The sequence below is a fragment of the Dipodomys merriami genome, unplaced genomic scaffold (genome assembly GCF_024711535.1).
Source record: "Dipodomys merriami isolate MVZ:Mamm:240054 unplaced genomic scaffold, mDipMer1.0.p SCAF_6, whole genome shotgun sequence".
Taxonomy (NCBI): Eukaryota; Metazoa; Chordata; class Mammalia; order Rodentia; family Heteromyidae; genus Dipodomys; species Dipodomys merriami.
In genome coordinates this window covers 48,842,036-48,862,240 of record NW_027206179.1, presented here as the reverse complement: position 1 = coordinate 48,862,240, position 20,205 = coordinate 48,842,036, and the positions used below count along the sequence as shown (strand labels likewise).

Below are 20,205 nucleotides of genomic sequence, written 5' to 3'. Positions count from 1 at the left end.
TCTAGATTTTGCTGGGCATTAGTTGCTCATGCCTATAATCCTAATTACCAAGGAGGCTGGGATCAGAGGATGAGGGTTGGAAGTCAGACCAGGCAGACAATTATAAGTGTCTTCTTATCTCCAAATAACCAGCAAAAAGTCAGAAGTAAAGCTGTGGCTTACGTAATAGAGCACTACCTTTAGCCAAAAAAGCTAAGCAAAAGTGGGAGGCCCTGAATTCAAGCCCTGATTCTGTCACACGTGTAAGGTAGATTTTCTTACATGTGATAAAAATAAGCATTAATTACATATTTTAAAGAAATATGGGCCCAGTCATCGTTTCTTCATTTTTTCCCCCCCAAAATGGTGATTTGATTATATTTAGAATGTCTTTGGACCTTTTGCAAGGAACCTTACATTATTGCATTATTTTTTAATCTGGCACTTATATAGGTATGGCACTTAAAAATTCTGTTCAGTTTCCTTTTGCCTTCAATGAACTGCTTTATTAATTCCTTTTGTCTGAATTATTTTATAGTACAAAGAGAGGAACATGAAGTATCATACTCCCCTCCCTACCCAGTGGGGTCAGTTCATGGTACTCTGCTCTGTTCCCCAGGTGGGCTAGTGTAACTGTGTTCAGCTCTTCCTCTATCTACTCTTTTTACCAAGTTTTCCATTCCTACATACCATTCCATCATATATAGTAAATACATTACTTCTCATAACTATATAACTTTGGGCAGGTAAACAAATCTGAATTTTCTTGTATAGAAAATGAAGGTAAAATAATATCTTCTTCCTAGAGTTATTGTGAGGATTAAATTAAATAATACTTTTAAAATGCTTTTAAAAGTGCTGTCTGGTACTAAAAGGCATGGAACTGATTTTCTTTTATTCATATTCATATTATTATTAATAATATTTAGCTGTACAAAGGAGTTCCAAGTCCTAAGTCAGGTTGAGTGCAATGCTTTTTGTTTAATGTCACACTTCCTTTAGTCTCCTCTGTTTGCCCCCTCCCATGTCTACTATCAAGTTACATAGTTCATTTTTAAATAATGAGAAAGAATTTTCTGTCACCATATCTGGGTGACAGTGGCTTATACCTAGCTACCTGTGATTGGAGGATCACAGTTTGAGGCCAGCCCATAGAGAAAAATCCAAAGACTCCCATTCCCAAATAAGCCTGCCTGGCTAGCCATGTCAAGCAAGCTGAGTGAGTGAGTGAGTGAGTGAGTGAGTGAGTGAGTGAGGCCCTGAGTTCAAACACGGTTATCAAAACAAGCACAAAATAATTGTCATTGTAATTATCATCTTTATCCTGATACCTGATCGCTATTCTGTGTTTATGTACTGCTTTCAATTCCTTTATACTTCATCAATAGCTTGACTGTTGATGATAGTACTTTTGGTTTATTATACTTTCCAAACTAATTTTATCTAAAAGAGAACTTTTAATTGGACCACTACCCAACTTCAGAGTATTTCTAGTATTTCTGCATTACTCAGAGTCAATTTTTTTTTTTTTTTTTTTTTTGTGTGTCGGACCTGAGTGCTGTCCCTCAGCTCTTCAGCTCAAGACTAGCATTCTGCCGCTTCAGCTACTTGCCACTTCTGGTTTTCTGGTGTTTTTTTTTTTTTGGAGATAAGAATCTGCTGCCTGGGTTGGCTTTGAACTGAGATCTTCACATCTCAGCCTCCTGAGTAGCTAGGATTACAGGCATGAGCTACCAGTACCCAGCTCAAATTATGTTTTGATGTTAAAGAGTTCATTTTATCTAATGATAACTTTGATAAGTTCTTTTTCTTCATATTTTTGAGTAATTTGAGTTAGTAGCTCTTTGATAGCATTTATAAAGTTAGATTACAGTGAAATTTCAGGATGACTTCTATTTTAATTCATGTAACTCATGATTTCTTCTTGTAAAAGATACTGGGTTTTTAAAATTTGCATAAAATTTTTATCAGTAATGTATGATTATATTTTAAAATGACTGTTAGAGAAGCATTTATAATGGAAAACCTCTGTCTTTCTTTCTTCTCCCTCTTCCTACTTTTAAATATTTCTGGTGTATATTCAGAATAATATCGTATTGTCAGGCTGTTATGATTTCATAAGTTTTAATTTAACTTTGTTCTTAATAGATAGATTTTTTTTTTTTTTATTTTGTCGGTCGTGGGTCTTGAACTCTGGGCCTGGGCGCTGTCCCTCAGCTCTTCAGCTTTAACTTTGTTCTTTACTTATCTTTCTTTGCTAATACATTAAATTATTTCTAACGGCTTATAATTTGAATTACCTATTTATTCATATTTTTACAAAGCCAAGGTGAATGATATGTGAATTGTCATGCAACTATAATTAAATATTTAATGTCTTTTCTATTTGTTGATGCTGCACTCAAAATTAAGCTTTTAAATCATGACTGCAACTTTTCTTTGTAGAAAAACATGTGAAGTCTGATTTTATTTTTTATACAGCTTTCTTTTGGGTGAGTGTGTGTGTATATATGTGTGTTTGTGTATGTGTGTATTTTGTAAGTTTCGAATTGCTTTTTTTTTTTTCTTGCACTGCCTTATCTTCTGATTCTTCTAATGCACATATTCTCAATTGGGGGCAGAGGTTACCTGGACATATTTGGTAACATGAAGAAATTAAAATTCCAGCGTGTTACTAGTATATAGAATCCATAGATGCTGCTAAACACACATCTTACAATATATATCACAACTCTCTCCAACAAATAGTTGTCCAATTCAAAATGCCAGTATACTAATATTGAGAGAAAGTGATAGAATGTGTTGAATTTTCTCTTCTTAAGTGTTTTCTTTCTTCTTTGAAGTACTCTTCAGTGCTTCTTTAGTTCTGCTGTTCATCTCTTGGAATTTCAATTTATCAGTCTTCTGGGTTTTACTTATTCACTGGTTCCATTCTTTCTTAGTTTATTTAATTTCCTTGTTAGATCATATCCTCATGTAATTTTATTTCCTCTGAATGGATAAAAAAAGTAAATGTCTTTGCAATTTCATATCTGAAACTATAATTATCTAACTCACTTTGGAGTGACATTTTTGATGGTTACAGAATTATAAGAAATCATTTTCTTTTATAATCTAGAGGGCATTGTTTATAAAAAGTGTGGTGCTAGCCTAGTTTTTTTTCACTTAGTAGTTTTTTGCTTTCTCTAGAATCTTTTCTCTTTATCTTTGACATGATGAAAATTCACAAATATATATCTGAGTATTTCTCCCCCTTATTGTGATAATTTGTTGGGAACTTTTTGGGATCTTTAGATACTACTAGTATTTTTCTTTAACATTTTTCTTTTGATAATTTCCTCTCTATATTCTTCTTTTGTATAACCTTTGTTAGGTAAACATAAAACTCTAAATTATTTGCATTTCCTTTTTATTTCTAGTTAATAATATAACAAATTACAGTGTTTAAACACCCAAGTAGTTGTTGTTAACATTGCAGTAAGAATTGTTATTAAAACTGCAGTAATTGGCATCTATTCCTTTTTTTTTTCTAATTATATAAAAAAATGTAGAAGTACGTTTGACTCACATCTTTGGTTCTATCCCAGAAGTACTTCTTTTCTCAGAAGTATTACTGTAATAATTTTTGTGCATGTATTTTTTAAAAAGTTTTTTTACAACACAGAATATACAAATATTATGTAAGACTATTTTGTAGATAGTTTAAAGTATTTTTTAATATGTCATATCCCCCACAATGCTTGTGCCTTCTACTCATGTGGCTTTATTTGTAGTCTCCCTGTGGAGACTTTGTCTTGCTCATTGTGGAATCCTCAGGACCTGGAATAGTATTTGGTCTATACTAGCTTTTCTATATTTATTTCTTAAATAAGTTGATATAGCTTATTGTTAATTGCTATTTAGTAATTGAGTCCACATGTATGATGTTTGTCTCATTGAAGTGTAATGAAGCTGAAACTTTCCTGTTGGCTAGTGACATAGCCAAGGTAAATATGGTAATACAACACATTACTTGTTAGTGGTAATGCTGTGCTACTGATCTATAAAAATGTAGCAATGTAATTATGTACTGTGTGTGATACTTGATAATAAATGATTGTACATGATTAATTTACTATACATTTTTCACTTCTTTTAGAATACAATCCTCCATGCTGCTTATTAATATTTTTGTTCCTTCTAGGCTAGAGATGTGATTCAAGTGGTGGAGTGCCTCTCTAGCTAGCATGAGCCTTATGCATCTGTGTTTACAATGTCAACTTATTATATAATTTTTCTTATGCTTAATTTACTCTTGTGTGTTTGGTTCATCATGGCCCTGGAACTTTTTAATGCTGGCTACCTTACAAGGAATCTGTATGAGAGCAGGACTTAGTACTTTTCATTTCAGCCTATAATAATAGGCTATACTATAGCCATACAAATATATGTATGTATACACACACACACAGAGTCTCACACTCCATCTCTTCCAGATATCTATCTAGTAAGGCTATACCATCTAGGTCTGTGTAAATACAGTGACAAAATCACCTAACAGTGTATTTCTCTTCATATAGTTTTTCATGTTTGTTAGTTACTCTTGATACTTACTTGATTTTCATAGGCTTTTCTCAGGTATGCATGGCATTTGATTATTACTTCACATTTCAGAATATGGTAGGAAATCTTAGATCTTTTTCCACTGTAAAGTTCTGCTTTGGAGTGACCAAATGGGTGACTAAGTAACTCACATTTATACCTGGAGATATTATAATGAAATGGGCTTATTTGTTTTAGATCCCTAATATCTATGTTTGCTATGTTGATACAAACCATTCAGATTGGAAGAAAAACTTTGTGTGTTTTTCCCTCCTTTCCCTTTACTTTTTCTTACATTTTTTTCCTCATTCCCTTCCTTCTATTACTCCCTCCCTCTTGTTTTTCTATGAGCAAATACCTCCCTGGTGTTTTTAGTACTTGAGAAGTGGAGGATGAGATCATTTTCCATTTACCGTTTCCTCTATCCTTTTATTCTTTCTTTCTTTTTTTTGTTTCATATATATTCCCACACAATTCACTATCCCCTCCACTAGAAGTAGATTCTTCAATAATTTGAAAGAGTTTCATTCCAATGATATGAGTCCCCAAGCTGAAATATTATAAGAAGACTGGAAAATGAAAGAAATACAACATGTCCAAGATGTCTTAGTTTAATTCTGAATAAGGAAATTAATATTGGAAATGCTTCACAAGAATGTGTACCAATGAAAATACATTTTGGAATTCAGCTGGGAAAAAAGGCAAGATGAATGGAAAAGGTCTTTAGGTCTTTTGTCTCAGGCCTAATTTTTCCTTACTGATATTTAAATTTATTAAGTTCTGTAGGCGAGGCACTGAATAAACATTTGTTATATATTAAACCCATTGAAAAAGTATGAAAAACAACTGCAGAGAACAAAAGATTGCTTTTGGCCTGTGGTTCCTTGTTTTTTCATGGTGTTAGTGAGGCAGAGCATGGCTGCGGTGAGCTTGTGGTGGCGCAAAGCTGCCTATCTCATGGCATCCAGAAAGCAGATAGGCGGGGAGGCCGAGGGCATGGTGTGTCTGGAAGGACGTGCCTGCTTCTTCCAGCTAGGATTGTCAGGTAAATTTCTATCATCTCAATAATGCTATCAACTTATAAATCCATAAGTGGACTAACCACATCAGTTCTCTCGTACACCAATCATTTCCCAAAAGCTCCTCCTGTGAACACTGCTACACTGGGAACCAAACCTCTGATACATGAGCCTTTTAAGAGGTGCTTTATATATTTAAACCATAACAGGACAGTACCTGTTACCTTCATTTTAAGATTAAGAAAATGGAGACTCAGCCAATCAGCGCATTTTTGAAAAATGAAATGTTGGAATGCGTTCATTTTGTCAAGCATTTATTGCCTACTTCTAGTGAGACAGTCATGTTTAGGATACCTTTCTTTGAATAACTCTGGTTAAGAGAGGACTGTGTTGCCCAGATGTGTTGTAATAGAACAATGATTGAGAAAAAAGTTTATTTGAAGATCTTGACTGAAGAAAGACATCAGACTTTTGAGCTGAGTCTTGAGGATCAAATAGGGATTTGTTAGAGACAGCGAAGAAAGCATTTCATCAAGGGAAATGGGGAAGAACTAAATAGGAACAAAAGATGAAATGATTTGAAGTAGTTGATTATTGGAATAATTGTAAAGTGGCTTGTTTGTGAAGGCAGCGTAAGGACATTTGTAGGGAAGAATCTAGCATGATTAAGGGCCAACAGTTTCCTTTCTGTCAGACTATATCAGTCCATATATGTGAAGTTGAAAGGTATAAAAAATCTTTGGGTATCGTATTTTGAAGATATTTTCTGGAATAAATAGTCATACTGTTTAAAAAGAAAACTAATATTTACTTAGTGTCTGGTTTATACAATGTATATGTTAGGCATTTCATACTGTTTCAGTCACATTTAAGGTAGCCTTCTAGATCAGTATTTCTAGTATGTTCCATCATTTTGTAGAAGAGATTAAACCTCAGAAAAATTAAGTGATTTTAAATATTTAGAGGGTAACACAAAAATTTGTGTCTCATCTAGAAGTACAGATTAAACTTTCTTTGAGCAATGCATAAAATGCATTCCAATCTATATGTGACTATGGTAAATAGCATTTTTTTTCCAGTTGGGGGGCTTGAACTCAGGGCCTAGGTACTGTCCCTGAGTCATTTTTTTTTGTTGTTGTTGTTCAAGTCTAGCACTCCACCACTTGAGCACGGGGCCACTTCTGGCTTTTTTTGTTTATATGGCACTGAGGAATCAAACCCAGAGCTTCATGCATGCTAGGAAAGAGCTCTACCACTAAACCATATTCCCAGCCCTATTTAGCATTTCTTATGTTAACTTTTTTTAATGGTTTTTAATGTTAACTTTTTTTATTGTGAAAATAATGCAGAGGGGTTACAATTAAATGAGCAAGGTAATAAGTACATTTCTTATCAAGCATTGTTGCCTTATCCTTTGTTTTCCCCCTACCATCCCTGCTCTCCTATCTCCACGATTACTACACTCCCCCCATTCCTCCCCCCAAAGTTGTAAAGTTCGTCTTTCAACATAGCATCTTGTACATCTCATTGTTGCAGTTGGTCCACCTGTATCCCTATTTAAACAATTGGTTTTTTCCTTTCCCCTCTCCAAATTATACCAACATCAAATACAGTGAGAACAGAGGTTATACTGTGGGGGAGGGACATACAAAGCAACAAAACAATCACCTTATAAATATGTTAGAAACAACAGCAAGAAAGTAAAAACCCACTTGTGTCCTTATCTTAGGGTTCATTTCGCCTAACATCATCTTATCAGACCTTTTGTGCTTGTCTCAGACATGGAAGGTATGTACTGAGGTCTCCTTGGGTTAATCCTAGAAGGCTTTGCCTTGGTTCTTGCTCTGACATTCAGTAGTCAGAGTGAGCCTTTGTACTGAATATTCGGTTTTGTAGCTAATATCTTTGTGTTGTGATGAGGACAGAAGTATCATGTTATCTTATTTATTAGTACATAACTTGTTTTAAAAAAACCTGTTTTCCTTTCTGATGGAAGCATAGAATTCCATTGTGTATATGTACCACATTTTCTTGATTCACTCATCTACGGAGGGGTATTTGGGTTGGTTCCATATCTTAGCTATGGTAAATAATGCTGCAATGAACATAGTTGTGCTGGTAGCTTTAGCATGGCTTTGTTTGTGGTCATTTGAGCTAATGCCCAGAAGTGAGATTACTGGGTGATAGGGGAGCTCTATGTGTAGTCTTTTGAGGAACCTCCACACTGCTTTCCAGAGTGGCTGAACATCAGAAAGAATGACATAGCTCCATTTGTAAGGAAATGGAAAGACTTGGAAAAAATCTTATTAAGTGAAGTAAGCCAGACCCAAAGACACATAGGTCCAATGGTTTCCCTCATTTGTAATAATTAGCATATGTCTAGGATGGTTGTGACTGTATTTGATTTTGGTACCCTGGGTATTGTATATATGTTTATCTGAATCAGGGAAGGGAAAGGGAACAACTTAAATGGTGAGACAAAGGACAAAGAGGGAACTAATGCAACAGTGATACTCACCAGAAATATGTTGGAAATGAACTATATGACTTGGGCGGGGGAATGGGAGGGAGGGAAAGTGGGAGGAAAATGAGGAAAGGGGTAACAAGTTCCACAACAAATGTGCTTACTACCTTACTATGTAACTGTAAGCCCTCTGTACATCACCTGACATTAAAATTAAATTAAAAAAACAAAAACATTCTCAGTTCCTCTGAACTAAAGTGTGGAAATATGAAATAACTATAGCCTCAATGAAATGAAAATAGCTAGGCCTTTATTTTACACATTTCAATTTATATGAAAGCTTGGTTTGCGAAAATGAGTAACATAGGTTATCTTGGCTACTATACTTTTTTTATACATCAGTTATGGTATTTCAAAAAAGTGATATATAATTAGTTTCTTCAGTTAAGGATAGCAATAGCAAATAAGCATTTTGGGGTTAATATTACATAGATTAGTGTAAGTATGAGGAAATGTTTAAATACATTAAATATGGTTAGAAATTTGTGATTTTTTAATAACTTTCTTAAAACTATATTACTATTTTGGTGTCAGAAGCAACTACTGAAATAATATTAAAAATGTTCCTTGTAAGCATTTTCCAAGAAAAAAGTCTTTAATAATTTATTTGTACTTTAAATTTTTGTATTTCCAAAGGATGATTGTAAAAAGAATAAAAAAATTGTCTTTATATACTTTCATTATTTTTTGTTATGTAGAAATACCTTTGAGTTAGAGTGGATTTTTTTTATCAATCACAAATCCCAAATTCTAGAAAATTTTTATTTATAATTTTTATTAACTCCTAACAACAAAAGCAAATGCCAGAAACCCCTAAAACATCTTGGATTCTTGGTTTCCAGCAAGTTTGATATTTTTCTTGTGAAGCAAGGTTGCCATCTAGTGGCGTTTTCAAATAGTACAGCCTTAGCTTACTAATAAACTGCAACTCTTCTTTAAAAAAAAAAAAATATTGTCAAGGTGATGTACAGAGGGGTTATAGTTACACAAGTTAGGTAATAAGTACATTTCTTGTCAAACTTGTTACCCTTCCCTCATTCTCCTACTTTACCTCCCTCCCAGGCCCCCTCTTCCAAGTTGTACATATCATTTCTAACATACTGTGAATATCGCTGTTGCATTGGTTCCCCTGTTGTCCTTTGTTTCACCATTGTCTTGTTCCCCTTTCCTTCCCTGATTCAGATAAAAGTACATACAATACCAGGGTGCCAAAATCAAGTACAGTGACAACAGAGGATATACTTTATAGGGATATACAAAGGAAACAAAAAAATCAAATTATATATTAAAAACAACCACCACTACCACCACCACAACAAAAAAAACCCTTGTGATCATGTCTTGGAGTTCATTTCACTTAGCATCATCTTATATGGTCATATGTATGCAGCCATTGAGCTACACTGCAACTCTTAAAAAATACTTAACAAAAAGTCTAAGTGTTCAGAATTTAAACATTTTTAAATATTCCTAAATTAGATATACCTTTACAAAAGCTCTTAGTACTTAAAATCCTAATTTTTATGTTAGAATACTTAAAAAAGAGAGTCTGGCTACTCAAATACTGAAAGTTGAATAGTATGGATATTAATTGTTATGTCAAAGTATTTCCAGAAATTGTTTATTTAGAAAATTGTTTATTTAGAAATTCCAAAGTATTCTTTGGAATTAAATGATTTTTATTTTGCATGTTTATCCTTCAATTTTGGTTCTGTTTAATTTTATGAAATATTTGCTTTAGAATGTTAAGATTTTTACAATGATTTCTTGTGTTATCTTTGATTTTAGTGTTTTTATTTTCATAATATAAGTCTGAAAAGCTAGTGTAGGAAAATTAAAATAGATTTTCTGTTACTTATGTATAGTATGTGCAGAAAATGTTTTATTGCAGGTGATAAAACAGTGATTTGGCAAAAAGTATACATTTATGCACACAGAAATAAAAACTAATCACTGATAAATACATTTTACATAATGACTTATTGAATAAAATATTGAATGTAGTTTGCAAGATTAAGATTAGCATTAAGTGCTCATGCTCAGAAGAATTTTAAATAATATATAACTTTGATCTCTGTATTTAAACTACAGAGAAAATTAAATTTCAGCTAACTTTGATTTCCATCCTTATTGTAATTGTTGAAATAAAGATGGTAGCTTTCTTTTGGAATAGTTGTTGACTTTATGTAAAGAAGAAAATAATATAGTAGTGTTGGTTGTTTAAAGATATTAAAAATCCTTTCATTTTCCACCATTTGTTATAGTACTCTTTTCTCTGACTTACCTTTAGTAGAATTCTAATCTTCCTGTTCGTTGGACTTAGTAGAGATTTGGGTATGGAATTCATTTACTTTACTTCTAGTGTGCCTACTTATTTTCTTTTCTGTGATTCCCTTACTCCTCCAATGTATTGGTAAGCAGTGTTGAATATATTGATTTTATCTGTAGTAGGTTGTATGAAGCATAGTTTATACCCAAATTCTTGTTAGCTTTGTTACATTATTAATTTTGTTATTCTATATGTGTAAATTTAAATAGAAAATTACAGGATGTTTTCTTCTGTCTTACAGGAAGGAATCACAAGTCAGTTACTGGATTACTTTTGGCATAGTACAAGGGTGACCTATAAAAATAATAGAAAAATTGAAATTTGGGCAGAGGTGTATTATAATCTATTCAAACAGTTAATATTGTAACAAGATAGGTACAATCAATAGAAAGACCTGTTTAAATAGAATAATTTTTAAATGTTTTAGCAAATTGCAAATCACAGCTTCCATATTTTTAAGATCAAAAATACCTTTTAGCATATTCATTTACCAACTGTCTGTTCTATTCTTGCCATTCTTGGTTATCTTTGTTTTCTTTGTGGCTAAGCAGGAATTCATACACTAAATTCCCATATTGGTTTTGGATATTAATCTTATTATGGTAGGAAATGACCAAATACAGATCAAAGACTCCCTTCCCCCCTCAAAACACACACAAACACACACTCCAAAACAAAAACAAAAATGAAAAATAAGCCATGAAGTCCTTCTGGTATCACATTTGTTGCTGTCATATTCTGTCTTTGCTTTCCCAGTGTCACACAAAGGAAAATTGCTGGGTCCATGGTTTCCACCTGTAATTCCAGATGCTAGGAGGTGGAGAGTGGAAAGATTATGAATCAAAGCCAGCTCAGGCAAAGTTAGTGAGATGCTCTCTCAATCAATAAAATGGCATGATGGCTGTACTTGTTATCTAGCTATGTAGACTGTTTCAGTAGGATAATCTTGGTTCAAGCTGGGCCTAGTCAAAAATGTGACACCCTATCTCAAAGTCACAAAAGCATAAGAGGTGGATGCAGATCAAACCGGGGAATGAATGCCTGCCTAGCAAGTAAGAGGCTGAGATCAAATTCCAGTAATGCAAAACAAAAGTAAAAACAACAAAACAAGTAAACCTTTGTTTACTTTGTATATGTCAAGGATTTTACCTGCTTCAGGGAATGCATGGAAAGAAAATTATTTCGGAGCTTTTATTTCTGATGTTAAAAGTTTTTGATCTAGATATATCATATTGATCCATAAATCTCTACTGAGGGAAAATGTTGCCTTTTCTGGATGTTTAGTAAATGAGAGCTTTCTGGGATCTGCATCTTCTTTTAGGGTCCATATTGCTTTGAATTTTTAGTACTCAAAGGTGGCCCATTGGAACTGATTAGAATTCTGTTCCCTTGATGTCCATTGGTCAGGTATTGCAGAGGGACCAAATCTAGTGCGCCTGCTCCAATTTTCAGTTCCATTCTTTGTTGATAACCTCAGTTAAGGCTGGTGACTCTTGTCATTAAGTTCTTTGGTACGTCTTGAAGCAGACTTTGGCATTTACTTTTAACTTTATCAATTGTGTTATTCATAAAGCTTGCTAATAAACCCTAAATACTTTAGACTTAGTCCTTTTGTGAAAATGTCCATTATTTATAGAAGAATCACTAACCTGTTAGGGAAGGTGCAAATAGATCTCTGTTTCTTGATAATTTCAGAGTAAAACCGAAATACTTTTTTTTTTTCTTTCAAAATCTTAAGTGTGAACAAGGGAGACATTGTAAAAGTATAGAATGGAGATTGAGACACATTTGATAATTTGTGGTATTCAGAAAGCCCAACACTTGAAGGAAATCACATATTTTACTACTGTGTGTATAAAGTTAAATCCTCATTCTCTCTAATGTTCTGCCTTTAGCATTTTTATTAGGTTTTTTCTTTTAATATTTTGTAGGGATGGAAATTTTTATTGTCCTAATGACCTTTGAATCTCTAATCTTTAGTTGTATTGCTTTCCTCATATTTTACTATGGAACTACAACTATTCTTATTTGATATACTTTATATCTCACGGATTGGATTTGCTCTGTGTGTGTGTGTGTGTGTGTGTGTGTGTGTGTGTGTGTGTCTTTGTGTGTGTGTGTGTGTGTGTGTGTGTGTGTGTGTGTGTGTGTGTGTGTCTTTGTAGTGCCAAATTGATTAGGAAACTGATTTGCTTAAATACTGGCTTTTGTTGGTGAGAAGGTATTTCTAATATTTGCATTAGTTATTTGATTTACTGAACAGAGAATTAGAATCACTTTGGTTTTTGTTTGTTTGTTTGTTTTTTTTTGGTTGGCCATGGGGCTTGAACTCTGGGCCTGGGCGCTGTCCCTCAGCTCTTCAGCTCAAGGCGAGCGCTCTACCACTTGAGCTACAGCGCCACTTCCGGTTTTCTGGTGGTTTATTGGAGATAGGAGTCTCACGGTCTCTCCTGCCCGGGCTGGCTTTGAACCGCGATCCTCAGATTTCAGCCTCCTGAGTAGCTAGGATTACAGGCGTGAGCCACCAGCGCCCGGCTTCACTTTTGTTTTTAACTTACATCAGCAAATTTTGCATTATGAGACAAGTTTAATTAAAACCTTCAGGAATTTTTTCTTCATTTGTAAAACTGAAGATTTGAACTTGGTTTATTTTTTATCTATTCCTGTTCATTTGTATGTTATAATAATTTACTTCTAAGAAATAATGTTCTCTTAATTATTGCATTCTATCTCCCACTGTGTAGGAGTTTGAAAAGTAGTCTTCACTCAATCCATGTTTAATATCTCACCTATATAACTTAGTGCAGTGTTGCTATCTAAATTGGGCTCAACCTATTCTTTTTATTTTTAATTTAAATTTTATTATAGAGGTGATATACAGAAGGGTTACAGTTACATAAATCAGGTCATGAGTATATTTCTTTTTGAACACTATTACCCTCTCCCTCATTTTTTCCTACTTTTTCCCCTACTGACCCCCCCTTCCTTCCAGATTGTAAAGTTTATTTTCAACATAATGTCTAGTGAGTATCACTGTTGAATTGGTTTACTCTTTGTCCCACTGTTTCTGTGATTCCCCTTCCTTTCCTCAAATCACAAACTTATATACAAGACAAAGGGTACAGAAATAGAAAACAGTGATAAAAGGGAATAACCAAAGGGGGAAAAAAGAATAAAGAAATGACTGCAAACAGTACAATGAACAACCTCTGTTTCCCTTTCTTGGAGTTCATTTTGATAAGTATCGATATGCACATAGCTATTGAGTCATTGTGATTCTCTCCTAAGAATATCTTCCTTTGTTCTCACTGTGCAGATGTTTAGAGTACTGTTTAATTAATCATGTCCAGGTGTAATTATTTGTCTTTTGCTATTCATTGTATTAACTTGTAGATTGATAGACATATTCTACTTATTGAGGGAATATAGCCTATGTTTCTTTGGATCTGGCTTACTTCACTTAATATGATTTTTTCCAAGTCTTTCCATTTCCTTATGAATGGGGGCAATGTCATTCTTTCTGATGGAAGCAGAGATTTCCATTGTGTATATATACTTGATTCATTCATCCACTGAGGGCCATCTTGATTAAATCTTTATCTTAGCTATGGTAAAGAATGCTGTGATGAACATAGTTGTGCTGGTGGCATTAGTATAAGCTGGTTTGTGGTCATTTGGGTAAATGCCCAGGAATGAGATTGCTCTATGTTTAGTTAAGGGCCTCATATCTAAAATATACTCAAAGCACAAACATTAAATCTCACACAAAACAGATCCTCAAAGAAACAGCAGCCTCATTAATAAAGTGGGCTAAAGACTTTCCAAAGAAGAAATAAGAATGGCCAATTAGACATATGAAGAAATGTTCAACATCTATGTCTATAAAAGAAATGCAAATTGAAACAACATTGAGATTCTACTTCAGTCTATTCTTACTTCTCTTTCTTCCTCAGTTTCCAGCTAGAATGCTCCACGATATGACCTCTAGAATGTGCTTCGTAGTTTCTTTTTTTCGTATTTTGGCTTATGATATTCCTTTTCTGTACAATTTTTCATTTCAACATTTCAACAGTTATTTTGGTCTTATATGGAAGCCACTTGTGTATTGTATTGTGCTGTATATGAGACTTTACAGTCATGGACTGTAAAGTCATTGAAGGAAGATGTATAATTTTACTAATCTTGTTTCTGATTTTCATAATTATTATAGATACAGGCCTTAATTGACATTTGTAAAGCTTAATTTAGAAAATTAATTAGAATTATATATATATATTTAATGAGCAGAAAAAAGTAACAGGACAAGGAAATCACCACAGATACTTTTAATGAAACAGTGTTTTAACTTAGTTGACTATGTACTTTTATTGCACAGTTACTATATACTATCATTCTATCTACCACTTCTTCATTCTTACTGACTCATCTACATACAAAAGACCTTTGCAACACATTTGACTATTTACCTTTATTTATCATCATAGTTTAGCAATTGCAACAGGTACTATTAAGCATTTAATAGTACCTGTTGATTTAATTTATATACTGTGTATATTCCTGAATATATCTCTATGGTCTTGCTTATAGACTTTTAGACCTTTGCCTTGTGTTGTTCTTTTGTACAGTCCTAACTATTCATGTTTATTTTCACTTGCTATACTTTTGAGAATTATTCCATTTATTGTTTCTTAAAAGCATGTTCTTTGGTACAGTTTGTCTGACAGTGTGTAGGGGTCAGTGGTGGGATTGCTAACCACACCATCAAGAATAAGCATGAGGTAGCTCTTAGACTAGCAGTCCTTCCTACATCTGGAAGAATGTCTACAGTGGCACTGGTAGTTATAAAAAAAATTGGTGGTTATAAAAAATTTGAGATGTTGCAGATGTTTTTGCAAGTAAACTTGAATTATAGAATATATCAAAACTTAGTTTTTATCACCAAGTGTATGGGTAATTTTATTGACAGTATTCCTTAAGCATACAAATAAAATAGGATTGTCCATTCTATTCTATGAGAAATAGTAAGCAAGATGGGAGTCTCTATGCAAATATCTTTCCTAGTATTTGCAGTAAACATTTATAATAGAAAACAAATCACTCTGTACATTACCTCTAGAATAATAATAAAAAATTAAGCTGGAGTTGCTCAAAGGAGAAGAGATTATTGAAGGGGTGACAAAGATCAATATGCATTGTATTCATATACTGCTTTGTTAAATGACACCTCCCTTGTACAGCTACTTAAAGATAATAGTTACACAGACAAGATTTTGATTTTAGGTAATAAGCTGTTTATTTTATTTTAACAGGTATCTTTCAGAGGAAGGCATTGAAGCTTGCACAAGTTCTCCTGACAAAATCAATGTAAATGACATCATCCTGATTGCTCTCAATGTAGGTTAAGTTTATTAACTTATAAACACTTTTAACAAAAGACGAAGCGTTTGTTCTGGTGCTTTTGGGGTTTGAAGCCAAGGGCTTCCTGCATGCTAGGCAAGTGCTCTGGAGACAAGCTATACTCTCATCTCCAGACTAAGTTGTTTTCTTTTTTTTTCCCCTCTCCTAGGTAATGTCATTTATTTATTTATTTATTTATTGGTTAATTTTTATTTTTGGTGGTACTGAGGTTTGAGCTTAGTAGTTGGTAAGCAGGTACTCCATCTGCCTAGTCTTCCAGCCCTTTTTGCTCTGGTTCTGCTGTTTGCTGGGCTGTCCTGAACTGTTATCCTATTTATGCTTCTGGCCATAGCTTGGATGAGAGGTACATTCTATTAGACTCAGTATTTCCTGTTGAGATGTGGTTCTGCAAACTTTATTTTGGCATCAGCTGGCATTGAATCTTGATCTTCCCAAACTCAGCCTCCAGCAGAGCTGGAAAGGCAGACATAGATTTCCATGCCCAGCACTGATTGACGTGAGGGAGGTCTCTCAAGCTTTTTGCTTGTTGGGTTGGCTTTGAAACTTGATCCTCCTTCTCTTTGTCTCCTGAGTAGTTAGGATTATAGGAGTGAGCCACCATCAGATTAAGTTGTTTTTTTTTTTCCTTAGTGTAATCATTAGTTAGAAATATGATATATGCTATCTGTGATTGTCACAGCAGTAATTCTTTGCACTCATATTACTTTTAAAAATGTTGTAAAGAACTTTATTTCTGGTTGAAGAGATTTTTATGACAGTCTGCTATTTGTTTTTATTTATATGCTTTGGCATGTAGCAGTAACCTTTATATAATTAGTATGAACCTGTAATAAAATCAAGATTAAATATTGTTATATGCATAGGAAGGAGGGCCTTGCAATACTTTTCTGAATGAATTAATTCATAATTTTCTCTGAAATATATAGTTGAGTATTCTAGTCCAAAGCTACATGAAAAAAAAAACCAAAAACTTGTGCCAGAAAAGTACACTTTTTTTTTTTCATCAGTCGTAGGGCTTAACCTCAGGGCCTGGCTACTGTCCCTGAGCTCTTTTGCTCAAGGCTAGTGTTCTATCAATTTGAGCCACAGCTCCACTTCCGGTTTTCTGGTGGTTAATTGGAAATAAGTCTCATGGACTTTCTTACATGGGCTTGCTTCTAACTGCAATCCTTACATCTCAGCCTCCTGAGTAGCTAGGATTATGGCATGAGCCACCAGTGTTTGCTGACAAATAGACTTTTTAAACCTATCACTTTTTAAGATAAGTGTCAATTTGTTGTACAAGAGGGTTTCATCTTGACATGTGTATTTATGTATGCTATGTACCTTGATTACACCTACCCCTTCTGTCACTTTTCCACAGCCCCGCAAGGCAGTCTCAACAAACTTCATCGTTCCATTTTCACACATGGGCAGAAAGTGTCTTGACTGTATTCACCCACTTTACCTTTTCTATTTACCCTCCTGTCTTACACCAGTACCCACACAGCATATATGTTAGACCTTCCTAACATTGTTTTTTGTTGAAGTGCAGCTAATTGTTTTACGTATGCATAACTGTACTTTTTAGTCATATGGATCACTTTTCCTACTCTTGGTTTCCCTAGTCATCTACCTGCTTTCATTGAGTTTGTTTTCTATCTCCATTCACTGATGCAATGTTTTTCAATATCGTTTATTATCTAAGATTTTTTTTGAGGGCATTAGAATAATGGAGAATTACTTTTTAATCATTTTCATAAGTTTATAGTATCCTGTTGAATTTGTTTTTCTGCTTTAAAGATTGCAACCATTAATTAAGAAGGACTTGTAGTATAGATTATATTATATGTAATATGCATGTTTACTCGGAGCCTATTCCATGCACAAGCTTGCCTATTTTCTCTCCCTCTTGTGAGCTTTGTTCTTTTGATCATGAAGGGAAAGTAGAATAACATGTATGCAGTGTTTCAGTCCATTAGATAAGATGGTAAGCTCAAGCTTTTGTTGGACTGCTTAGAAAGGTACTTTCTGACTAGTATGTACCTAAATTCCAGACTTCCTTCATGCAACCTCTTTTTCTCCTCAGAGAATTTAGCCACAGTTTAGGCAGTGAGACACTTTTAGGGAGTAGTTCTAGGGCAAAATTCCTAGATGGCAGCCTTGAGTGAATCTTGTAAACAGGTCTTTTTGTAGAGTTAGCTTCTTGTGATATGCTGTATGACTTTCTTATGCTCAGATCCTCTTCTAAAAATAATTAATAACTTTTACATTGTAAAATGGGGGTTAAGAATATTAAGAAGTAGCATTAAAATCCTGTATAGAGGTTTGTTTCAGATGTCTATGCTAATAGAAATAGTTGATAATGCAGTCTTAACTTAGACCACTGAACTTTATAAACAGCATTTAGTAAATTTTACAGCAGATTATGTTTTTGTTTCCCTTGAGCTTCCATATAATACAAAATGATTTGCCTTAGTAGATATTTCCTAAACAACAATCACATGTATATTTTGTCTTTATATAGAGAGGCTTTGAAAATTATCAATAAAAATTTATTTTTTTGCTTGTTTCTTTTTTTCCCAGTAGTTTTTCTTTTTATTTTAAATTTAATTTAATTTTATTTGTGAACATACTGTACAGAGGGGTTACAATTACATGGGCAGGATAATGCATACATTTCTTACCAAGCATTGCAGCCTAGATTTTCTTTTTTATAGGCAAAATATTTCTACAGTTTTCCCTTATATTCAGTTTTAAAAGTATTCTGGGCCACTGGGTCATTGTCCTAGTGATCCTGCTGTAATGACATGTGAATAATAAAATTGCTTTCATTGTATGTATAAATTGATTTTGAGTTAGGATCTTTAAAGAGTTAGAATGTCATTTTCATCTTGGTAAATTACACCTAACTAGCATTCCACAAATTTGTGTATAACACATTGAAAGTCACGTAAATTTTAAATGTATTGTCTTTTTTGTGTGTGGGGGGTCCGGTCATGGGGCCTGAACTCTGGGCCTGGGCACTGTCCCTCAGCTCTTCAGCTCAAGGCTAGCGCTCTACCACTTGAGCCACAGCGCCACTTCTGGCTTTTTTCTTTTTGCTTATGTGGTGCTGAGGAATTGAACCCAGGGCCTCATGTATGCAAGGCAAGCGCTCTACCACTGAGCCACCTTCCCAGCCCCCTGTATTGTCTTTTTTTAGCCTGACAACAACTTTGTGAAATAGATTTGGTATTGTTTTTTCCACTACATCAAGGCTAATTCATTGGGTGCTTACTTTGTGTGCAAGTCATTTGTTAACATTTAATCTTCAAAAATAGTTCTAATAGAGGGAATGCTAGGAAGATATTTTATACCCACTTGTCCTTCCATATTTTCATAATGACATACATTATGTCATTAGTTGATAGTTCTTTACCCCTTGTTACTATGTTGGGACTGCATAAAAACTATATCTAAAGCACAGTTGCACAGGTTTTGTATTGTGGCTTAGTATGCCTGGCAGTTCCAGTTGGTTAATTTTGATTAAGGGTGATCCTTGCATGAATTTTAGAAATAACTCAGGAAACCTAATAGTAAAAGGTGGTACAGGATCTGTGAAATCTGTTATATTACTTATATGCTAGCTTGGATACCTCATTATTTGAATATTTAATTCTAACACCCAATAAAATGAACCTGCCTCTAAATGTGTTCATTTCCCATTATTGTAATTTTAATAACGTAGTTTGTTTTCTTTAAGTATAACAGATTTTTCACTTAGGTGAAATTTATGTGATTGGATGCATTCTTGTGCTTATGGCAACACAGAGTAACTATTTATTTATTTATTTTTGGTACCAGTCCTAGAACTTGAACTCAGGGCCTGGGCACTGTCCCTGAACTTCTTTTTCTCAAGGTGGTGGTTCTACCACTTGAGCCATAGCGCCACTTTTGGCTTTTTGGGGGGTAGTTTTAGTGGAGATAAATGTCTCCTAGGTTTTTCCTGCCCTGACTAGCTTTGAACTGCAATTTTCAGATCTTAACCTCCTGAGTATATTGGCGCCAAGTCTCATTTGCTATATTTTAAGAAATGAACAAGTGAGGTTATTCTAACCTCATTTTCTATTAAGATTATTTTTTATCTTCATTTATTGGACTTCTTTCATAAGCATTGATTGTTTTGTTCTGAATATACATCTTGATATTCATTTGAGTTTTCATTTCCTTAAGAGGACACGATCCTTAAAAGTTTTGCTTTTTTGGTAGACTCTGAGGGGGTTTTCTTTCTACATCAGAAATGACGTAAAATTGTTTAGTCCTTATGCTTTGCTTTCAGTATTTTGCTTTGCTGAATTATATATATATATATATATGTATATATATATATATTT

General features: G+C 33.9%; 1 protein-coding gene across 4 annotated transcripts in view; it reads left to right on the top strand.

Moving 5' to 3' along the window:
• Tdrd3 (tudor domain containing 3) overlaps nucleotides 1-20,205 on the top strand; it is a 113,650-nt gene that overhangs the window by 25,543 nt on the left and 67,902 nt on the right. For all 4 annotated transcript variants that reach the window (XM_070002881.1, XM_070002880.1, XM_070002882.1 and 1 more), the window contains exon 2: nucleotides 15,742-15,826. In XM_070002881.1, coding sequence (XP_069858982.1) covers nucleotides 15,742-15,826 — 85 coding nt within the window. The remainder of the gene's footprint in view (nucleotides 1-15,741; nucleotides 15,827-20,205) is intronic.